General features: G+C 42.5%; 1 protein-coding gene and 1 long non-coding RNA gene across 2 annotated transcripts in view; one reads left to right on the top strand and one right to left on the bottom strand.

The window, feature by feature from the left end:
* Positions 1 to 5,426, top strand: part of LOC116688996 (uncharacterized) — a 20,773-nt gene extending 15,347 nt beyond the window's left edge. Inside the window, exons 2-3 of the long non-coding RNA XR_004331900.1 lie at positions 2,479 to 2,488; positions 5,338 to 5,426. This is a non-coding gene — a long non-coding RNA (uncharacterized LOC116688996). The remainder of the gene's footprint in view (positions 1 to 2,478; positions 2,489 to 5,337) is intronic.
* vwa8 (von Willebrand factor A domain containing 8) overlaps positions 1 to 10,246 on the bottom strand; it is a 119,578-nt gene that overhangs the window by 24,816 nt on the left and 84,516 nt on the right. The window contains exons 33-37 of the mRNA XM_032515259.1: positions 9,331 to 9,440; positions 7,173 to 7,324; positions 3,745 to 3,949; positions 3,550 to 3,631; positions 2,339 to 2,543 (exon numbers count right to left, since the gene is read on the bottom strand). Coding sequence (XP_032371150.1) covers positions 2,339 to 2,543; positions 3,550 to 3,631; positions 3,745 to 3,949; positions 7,173 to 7,324; positions 9,331 to 9,440 — 754 coding nt within the window. The remainder of the gene's footprint in view (positions 1 to 2,338; positions 2,544 to 3,549; positions 3,632 to 3,744; positions 3,950 to 7,172; positions 7,325 to 9,330; positions 9,441 to 10,246) is intronic.

The raw sequence follows: 10,246 nt of genomic DNA, 5'->3' as shown, positions 1-10,246 counted from the left end.
ACAGCCGTGCTACTGTTGCTTCCAGCGAGCTAACACACAGCACAGGGAGATCCGGTTCATAAGTTTGCCATGTAGCTATACAAACAAACTGTACTTGTAAGAGACACAAGAGAGATAAACTCATGAACGAGCTTGTTGCTACCGGGTGCTACAACACAAACAAACTGTTGCTAGTGGGCCAGTCAATGCGGAACATCCAAGCGCCATGATTTCTTTATGCGCTTTTGAGCACTCTCATTGGAATGTACAGGGCTTCCCGCCGACCGCTGTATCCAGTTCTCTTAATGCATCCATGGTGTTGAGTTCTGCTGAACGTTGAGTTGAGTTCCGTTGCTCTGATGGCATTTTTGGATGAAACACGCCCCATAATCACAGCCCAATGGAGCAGTATCAGAGTCATATTTTGGGTAGAATCTGAGTATGACGACATCAGGCTATCAAATCCTCAAGTGAAGGCAATGTCAGACTGAAGATGGAAACGTTGTGTAATATGTTCACAATTCTGTCTGAAATCAAGAAATGATTTGGCCTATTTTTATGACATATTTTCTCTTGCTCCTTTGCATATCTGGAGCCCCAGTGCATATTTGCCACGTGCAAACAAGTGACCTCATAGTGAGGTGAGATGTGTAAAGAGTATGGCAAAGTAGCATATCTCTAAACAGATATACAGAGAGCCTTGTAGGCAGGTATGTTTATATACAGTAGTGCTACTGTTGCTTCCAGTGAGCTAACACAGAGCACAGGGAGAGCCTGTGTAAATCTGACCTACCGTGGACTCAAGGTGCCCCTTCAAAGATGACCTGACTCCTGAGGAATCTAGGCCACGGAGGGGACCCGTGTGTTCCTTACATGTGTGCAGGTGCATGGGAGTATGTGTATGATTGAATATATTCTCAGTCAAAGCTTCATTTTTGGCTCAGTAGCCCTGGGTTGTACCCTTAAGCAAACTCTTAAGAAAATCTATATCTCTGGAGTCATGGCAACACAGAATGAGTATGCAAAATCATAATGATTACTTCTTCTCATACATTTCTTTTAGTTCTTGGAAAAACTACTTGGTGTAAAAGCTGCTTAAACGGCACACAGAAAAATAACAGTCAATTTGTGAATTTGTTTAACTTATTTAAGATGGGAAGGGAGAAAACAGTCACTCTACGACATTATCCAATTGTATGATCAGTCTTTTTAATATCCTCGTTTTTAGTCCACGTAAAGGCTTCTCTCTCTCATACTGACGTGTGCACAAACCCCAGATGTGCAGATAATGCCGACTACATGTGGGAGGCTACATTATCTAAAGAATGTATCTGCCTGTGTTGTGAATGTGGGCACCCCAACAATGCTTTCAGTATGCTGGTCCAAACATGTTCTGACCCATACTGAGGGTCAAACCTATTGCATCATCAGCACAATGACAGTCCATTCATACACACTCACCCAGAGTACAGCTGGGTCATACATTTTGGGCCTGGAAACATTCCGGCTAGCAAATAATTAGGTATGTTTCAGCAGCTTCTACATTCTGGCAGAGTGAGGCAAGCATTTAGAGCCACTTCCAGCTGAAATCATCTTAACTGTAGTTATTTATAAAGTAGCACTGCCCCTCTGTGGTTTTGAGAGAAACTGCAGGCAGCAAGTGTTTCTATTCACTCATTTCTATACCCAATCATCTTTTTAAAATCAATGTATTGGATGGGTACGAGAAGGACTCAAGGTGACTGTATTGTGTACTGACTGCATTGTTCCTGGTGTTATACATCATGTCTAGTTTGCCTAAGTTATTATTTGATTTGATTTTACTGACAGATGAAACATGGATAGATGATATCTAGAAAAGGAAAAATGTTTGTGTGTATACTTGTGTATATGGGAAGGCATGTGTATGTGTGCCTGTAAGGAGGTATGCTTTTGTGTGCTACTGTAACACTGCAATTTCCCACTTTTTTGGGATCAATAAATATCTATCTATCTATCTATCTATCTAGGTATACATGCATGTATGTGTATGTATATATATAGAAATAAGTGAAGAATTGAAATATTTGTATATAACTTTAGAAGAGAAGTAGAAAAGTGGGGTAGGACCAAAAACGTTTTTTTTAACTTCTTCCTACTTGTTTTTGAACATGGAAATCCTTATTTTAATAATTTACACTAATTTTGCAAGATACGCTTGCTGAGATTTTTGTTTGTGTTGATTTTCTTGCTTGTACTGTAGTGTACATGTTCTCATTTATCTTTATATTCAATGTTACAAATAAACTGTAATTCTTATCTTTGTTATACAACTTCTCCATGAACCATTTAAAATGTTCAAATAAAGTCGGGATCTTACCTGTAAAGGCCTGCCGTCCTCTGCCCCAATCATATTCCTCCACTCCATCAGCGACCGCTGCAGGGTGTCCAATCCTGTCTCCCAAAGCCTGACGTACCCACCCATATCCACGGTGACCACGCCTCCAGAACCGAGAGCAGCTATGAGCACGTCACACTCGGACACCTTGGACAGCCAGCTGGTGTAAGGCGACACCGTCATTGACCTGCCAATCACAAATCCGTAGCGAAGTCGCGACACAGTCACTAAGAGAAGTCATTGAAAGGACATCAAGGCTTTCACTAGATTTAACATTTAAACTTGCCTTGAATGTGTACATTATTTAATTCAATTTCAAATCAATTCAATTTTATTTATAGCATCAAATCATAAGAAGAGTTATCTATGATAGTAAAATATACAGTACAAAGACAATTCATCAGTATTTCTCATCGCAAAGCCGTCTCTCACCAACAGCTGGTGCTACAGGATGCAAAAAGGGCGTTGTTAAAAAAAAAGTAAAGGCACAGTAAAGGCTCTTCTAATTTCTAAATTGAACTCAGAGAAGAGAACAAATGAAGAGAAGGGAGGCTTGCTGGAAAAGCTATGAGCGAGGATGGACAGGTGTATCCTTGGTCTTTACGGCACCCTTTACGGCGGCGTGACATACAGCTGGACTATTCAAACCATGGCAGCAAGCCAACGTTATATTTTAGTCAGACAACTAACGTTTGAAATGTTTATCATAACAACAGAACATTGTGTTTGGCGGCCAGACTCATACGCAGTTTGGGGGTGATGATAGAGCAGCTTCCCCCTGGCTAGAGGCTGCAGGTAGATGCTGGGGTGGTGGTGGGGCAGAAAGCAGACAGTGATACACGTGAGGGCGGCAGGAGCGTTGACAAGGTAGATTTGGGGAAATTCTGCATCTTAAACAGGCCGCTAAATTGAGGTGATGTGTATGATACGGAGAGCGAGGCATGTCACGTGTGTGTACAGCGGAGCAGCTCGAGTTGATTGCCTGAACTAGCTTGCATGCGTCTTACCATTTAATTAACGTCATATTCAAATTGGAATGTCGCTTTTTTTATCTTTTTTTTTAAATTCCTGTTACGTTGACTCCTTGTGCCTCTTCCTCGCCTCCTCTGCTCGCATCTCAGGTGGGAAGGAGAGGAGGCGAGGAAACAAACTGAGAAATGAGAAGAAGGGTAAAAAACAGCTGTACTGTTTACCTTGGGACGGGAATATATTTGACTTTTTTGGAGTTCAGATCAGTCACCTCCAGGTACGCTGCCGTCATTGGAGGTGTGACATCTGAGTGACAAAAAAAGAAAACAAGTCTGGACACATCCACTGTCTCAATTGATTCGCAAGGTTGTAAACAAAACACTTGTCTCTGAGCTCATTTGTGTGATCTGAAGTCTGACCTTTGGGGTAGATCTCCTTCAGGGGCACCTTGTTGGGTGGGAGGGCTCGGACCAACTGATTGGCTGAGAGCAGACTGACACAATTTTCCTGTTTGGCCGCACCAGACCGAAGCCCCCCTCTAAGGAACATGTGAGCCCCAGTCTCAGCACTCTTCATCACTGATAGGTCAACAGGTCTCTTAAAGCTGTACACCTCGTTAGGGGACTGGACAAGAAAAGAAATCAACAGGATCACAACGTGTACATAAGAATGGTGCTTACCTTTCTACTGCACGTCTCCCAACAAAGATAGAACAGAAGTGAGACGCCTCACTCAGTAGCTAAAACAGTGAGCTCAACACACAGAGTGAAAAGAGGAGCTCCAGCAATGTGCAGTACAACAAAAATATGGTGTTTTTTGAAAATTCAACCATGTAAACCCATTCTGATATAACCTATTTAAGCCTATTTGACCTATTTGATATAAATTATTTAAGAAAAAACATTAGGCTGACTTCAGAGACATGCTGAATTGTTAACACTTGTCTATATCCACAACGTTCTACTTCCGGGATTTCTCCGGTGCCACCGGACGCCCTTCTTTCTGGCTGGATGTCCGTTACCTACCGCTTTCTTTGTGTTGAGATTTCTGAGGAATATGGTTACCTGGTCCTCAGATCTCTGCAGGGTAAATCCAGACAGCTAGCTAGACTATCTGTCCAATCTGAGGACTATGGTTACCTGGTCCTCAGATCTCTGCAGGGTAAATCCAGACAGCTAGCTAGACTATCTGTCCAATCTGAGGTTTCTGTTTCTTTTCTGTGTTGCACGTTTAAAACAACTTTTGAACCAGAGGCGATTCAAGGATCAGACCTTTAGAGGGGCTCGGCTCCCAATGAGAATGTGACAAAGATAGTGCATGCAAAAGTGTTAAAGGCAGGAGTCTGGCACAACCACCTCTGATTGGCCAACACTACATTTCTGTTAATCTTTTCCTTGACTGGTTTACAGGTGCATAGCAATGAGAGACACAGGATAATAATCCTTTTTCAAGCCCTTTAAACTTGTACTTGTCAAGTTTTTTTATTATTATCTTTTTAGAGGGGCGGAGATGAAATTTAGGGGGATTCGAGCCCCCTACAAAAAGGGTCTAAAATCGCCCATGTCCACCAAAACAAGTTCCTTTCTGAGGCTATTTTGCAGAGGCGTGGAGGTAGGTCTGGCACCGCGAGACTAGGTTAACACTGACACACAGACCCACACAGTTATATCCGTGTCCGGCTGTGCCCACACCTTGCAGAACCCTGGCTTCATCGTGGCGTGCCGGATCGGCATGTTCAGTGCCGACAGAGCACAAGGAGCCCGGTGGAAGGAGGGGAGTCGGCCTCTATGTTTACATGGGTGATGCTCATTGGCGCCGTAACAAAGTTAAAGTTGATGGACGATTTTTCCCTGGTGTCAAACTTCTAATGTCAGAACGCTGGCAACATTTTCAGTCTAGAGAAGTCCCCATGTTTTTGTGGCTGCCGTTAACCATCCTTGATGCAAATTCCAAGTGCACAACTTGTTTTTACAACATAAAAGTCTAACGAAAGGCAGAGTCTAAGTACCTAGTTATTAAAGCTACACTGTGTAAGAATTTCTCCCATCTAGCGGTGAAATTGTATATGACAACCAACAGAATATTACTTTCTAGCCCCTTCCATTCCGAGCGTGTTTTAACTCCTACAGTGGCCGTTTCATGCCGAGATCAACATGGCTTCCAGTACAACTTCCTCCATGGGTGTTCTTTCCAGTGATGAAGTTACTTTAGAAAACAATTACAAATTGCATTTAGTTATTTTGTCAGTTAACATGTTGGTTATGAACTCTATGTAAAATGAATAATAGTTTTACGTTTTTGTTATTTTGGTACCATTTCATTGCTCACATCAGCTATCTGGTTCCCAATAGAATGAAAGCTAATTTTAGTAAAGTATTAGTGCTATCAATATTCTGTATATTGTATTAATAGTGTAGGGCAATGTTTAAAATGTAGGCTACATGTTTTTCTCCGACAGCAGAGTCAGAGATCAGTTGAATAAAATTGAATAAAACCTGGGCGCCAAGATAACTCATTTGGTAGAGCGGGCGACCATATACAGAGGTTTACCCCATCGACGCAGCGGGCCCAGGTTCAACTCTCACCTGTGGCCCTTTTCTGCATGTCATTCCATGCCCCCCCCCCCCCCCCCTCTCTCTCTCTCTCTCCTTTCTCTCTCTCTTCTCTCTCTCGCTCTCTCTCTCACTCTCTCTCTCTCTCTCTCTCTCTCCCCCCTCTCATTTCTTCAGCTGTCCTGTCAGATAAAGGCCTAAAATGCCCAAAAAATAATGTATCAAATTTGACTGATATTTTCTTTGAAAAATTGTAACTTGAAATTTGAGAAGTTAGAAGACATGTAATGATGTTACCGCAAACTTCTTCTTCTCGGTAGATAGCAAAGGTATCTTCCCTTTGTGCAGAGAAGATACTACACCAGTGCTCCAACCAGACATCTGACATTGACATAAAAAGGGATTAGGACATTGTTGTCCCGACAGGATGGGATTTCATAATTTTGGAATGTTCAGCTGAGTTCTGAGAAGGCACGCCAATTCCAATGAGACGGGATTTGCGCAGGTGAACGTTGTCCCAAGCAGTTTCAGGGCCCCTATTTTAATGATCTAAGCGCATGGAGTGAAGTTCCTGGCGCAGGTGTGTTTAGAGTGTGTCCAAATCAAATTTTGCAAGTTTGACAGCGGAAAAAAGGGTCTGTGCATTGGGCGCGTGATTCAAAAGCTTTGTAGTTAGTGTCTTCATTAATCACAGGTGTGTTTTGGGCTTAACTTGCAATAAACCAATGAGAGTGCCATCTCCCATTCCCTTTAAAAGCCAGGCGCATTTGGATCTTATTATCTTATTATTATGATGGCAGATTTGCACCGTAATATTTCTATCTGTAATCTTTTGCATGTGTGTGTGCTGCTGAACTTTCCTGTGTGTGTAACAAGCCTAGTGTGTGCGCTGAGCATAAAACTAGACCCATATTACTAATGTGCTGTTAAAATAACAATGAAATGCTGCATTATTGACTTTAGACCAGGTTTTTGTTGGTCAATGGCGCGATCACTTCCCGCTTCCTCAAGATAGCAATACACCCAGAATGCACCTGAACACACCTCCCTGTAAAACCAGCTTGCCCATGGGCACACAGATGGGCGCAGGTGCTTTTGCTATTTAAACGACGTGGGCAAGGGACGGGAAATTAACAACTGCGTTGGTCTTGAACTAGCAAAGACACTTGCATCAGGATTTGCGCCACGCTGCGCCGGGTGCAAGACAGGGCCCTCAACGTCAAATGATTGGTTCAAATCTGAAAAAGCTTAACGTCCCAACAATCTTTCACCAAGTCCCTTTATAATAATCTTACCACGAGGTCTGGGAATCCCACAACAACCCGTGCAAAGGAGCCGGTGTCGGCCAGTACACGGTTGGGTGAAACGATACTCTGGTCCAGAGCGGCACTGAGGTTCTCGTTGGGCAGCTGCTCACATGACAGCATCTGGGGCACGGACACCTCCGCTGGAACAGAGAGGGTGAAGAAAGTTTCATTTTAAGTTTTACTTCATTTATATACCACTTTAAAAGCAAACAAGTTTGCACCAAACATATACAAAAAACATATACAAGCATTAAACACACATTCTGTATATACACAGATATATTGGACATACAAAACTATTCAAGTAGAAACAAGTTAAGAAACAAATTGCAACTTGAATTGAAAAGGAGCAATTGAAAGAAGCATGATGGAAGAGAGAAAATAAACAGTAAAATAAATGTTATTGAGAGAAAGACTTCTGTTAACGTACCAGACATTCACTCTCAGGGTTTTTTCCTGCATACAGGAATTTTGAGCATTTGAGGCTAAAACCAAATGCTAAAACCCCCCAAAAGAGGTTTTAGCCCCAAAGAAAAAACACCAGCACCAAAATTAAAAAGAATTGAGAATAAAAATAGCAATTCAAATCCTCTCTAAATGTGTTTGACAGCAATTTACCAAACAACCGTTAAACAAGGAGAACATGTACTTGAATATGAGCGCTAACCTCAGTTCTCTCTCCTAAAGCTACACCGGACTCTCCCAGGGATTTATTTAAATATTAAAATGATATTTTTTAAATCAGATTTGTAAAACGGGTTTTAATTTACTCAATCATTACACAGTATGTCAAATGTTCAGAAATCACAGGTAAATGCACGGATTACTTTCAAATAACGTATCACAGAATTGCGTTTACTGTACAGATGCATACTGTCTGCGTAGTCACCCCCCCAGCCCCCCCCAGGGCCCAATACTGAGCCAGGAACAACTAACTCTGCAGAGAACTGTATCAGTGTACTTCATGTGTCTATTATATCAATGAGCTCACTGAGGAGCTCATATATTTCTTTTTTAAAATTACAATAAAGTTCACCGTCTTCAATTAGGTCCACTGAGCTATTACGGTGACTTTGGACCTTTGAGGACTATTTCAGTCTAGATTGTTGGACATTACTCATGACTTCACATTTTTGCTCTCACTAAGTGTGACATGTGAACGTTATAAACAGTTACGAATTGGTTGAAACAGGCACGCTTGGCACCATATATTTGGTTTGACTCAAGGCCAGTTGACAGGGGTCTTTCTTTAAAGCAGACCTGTTTCTCTGTAGGTCCATCTGTTTGCTTTCGTTAACAAGGTTGACATAATGTCTATAATAAGTGTTAACATTCCATAAAAGCCCTGTCAGGTTTCAACAACGAGGGATGCCCAATGACTCGGGTCAAGTCGGGAAAGTCAATATAACAACCCACTTGCCCGTTCGGGCATCATAAATAAAGTTATCGTTCTCTTGCCCCACTCACCTTGCCCACATCGGAGAATCCTTTTTGAATGATTTGATTTAACTGTGCCGTTGGCCAATCAAGTATTGTGTTCTTGTGACGTGTGACTGTGGGCTTGTTTTGTTAGAAGAAGAACAATGATGGCTGCGGAAGAGCTGAAGCAAGAGATAGTTCCAAGCGTCTGCAGTAGAGGATGTCAAAACTACTTCAATGTTTTGCTCACCGCAAGTTTGAGTCCAAGGCAGATAAAAGTGGATCATTTTTTAAAGGAACATCTTCATTCAGATTTGACTATGACTATTGAATATTTATGACCAGAGTTACAGGGCTGGGCCCCCACAATGTTCATTATTTATTAATTTAATGATGCCTGATACAGTATATATTTAACTTTTTGTCTTCATGATGTTGTTTTGTCTTTTTAATTGTTGGAGAACATATTGCAAGTCTCCGGACAATAAAATGTTATATTATCTTAACTATTATTTGATAACCACCAAAAAATATATATTTGTATAGAGCCTGGTAAAAATTGACTTTGGGCTAGTAGTTTTTATTTTGTATTATTCATTAATTAATTTTTGTTTAGAGCTGAGAGACGTCCATCGTTACGCGTGCGTGTGTGTGTGTGTGTGTGTGTGTGTGTGTGTGTGTGTGCGTGCGTGCGTGCGTGCGTGCGTGCGTGCGTGTGTGTGTGTACCTGAGCTGGCTCCATGGCCTGTGCTAACGGAGTCCTCACTGATGCTGTGGAGCTGACACACTCCACAGTCTTCAGCCGTCATGTGCATTGGCTTGGTCAGCAGGAACTTCCTATCCGGGGACACAACCAGCACGCGTGAGTGAATTTAAACTGCCCATATTATGCTTTCTCCCTTTTCTTTATTGTGTTAGGTATCTTTTTTTGCGCATGCAATAGGTTTACAAAGTGAAAAAGTTCACAACCAAAGGGACAGCTCTATTGTAATCCAGCTTTTACTTCCATGACAAACGTGCGTCACTTTGTAACACACGATGTAATGCCCTGCTATTGTAGTACTTGTCAGAGCAGAGGCCCAATAAGTTCAGATAGTTGTATCGCCATGTCCAGGAGATAAGTTACCACTCTGAAACATTTTGCTCCAGTCTAGGTTGCAAAGCTTGAGGGGTTGTTCTGCCTGTGTTTCGGGGTCAGACTCTGGTTCAAACATGTACGAGGAGGAGGAGGAAGAGGAGGCACGGGAGAGACACAATGAAATCACGGGAGGAGAGAGACAACGAGCAAATGTGCTTTTAGAGGGATGAGACGTCCTTTCCTCTGAAGAGTCACATGAATACGTCAGCTGTACGCACGGAGTTAGCAACTCCTTCAGCTGCACGGCTTACGGGGAGGCTGCTCTCGTGCATCCTCACCTATAGCACCTCAGAGATCGATACTTGCTCCTCGGGGCAGAAATATGAGCTTTGAGACGGCCTTCACCGAGGAGGGACAGAACTACTACCGGTTCAGTCGAGGAGCTATGAGGGACATGGGCTGTATCGATGCTTCCTTGCTGAAGTGGGTGTGTTTTGGATCTCATTAGCTTGCTTGTCAGGTCGCGCCCTAGTCTGCTTCTGACTGGCTAGTAGTCCTTACCTAG

Source organism: Etheostoma spectabile, chromosome 5, assembly GCF_008692095.1.
Source record: "Etheostoma spectabile isolate EspeVRDwgs_2016 chromosome 5, UIUC_Espe_1.0, whole genome shotgun sequence".
In the NCBI taxonomy this organism is placed as follows: Eukaryota; Metazoa; Chordata; class Actinopteri; order Perciformes; family Percidae; genus Etheostoma; species Etheostoma spectabile.
The sequence above is the reverse complement of the archived record's forward strand: the minus strand, read 5'-3'. Positions and strand labels throughout refer to the sequence as shown.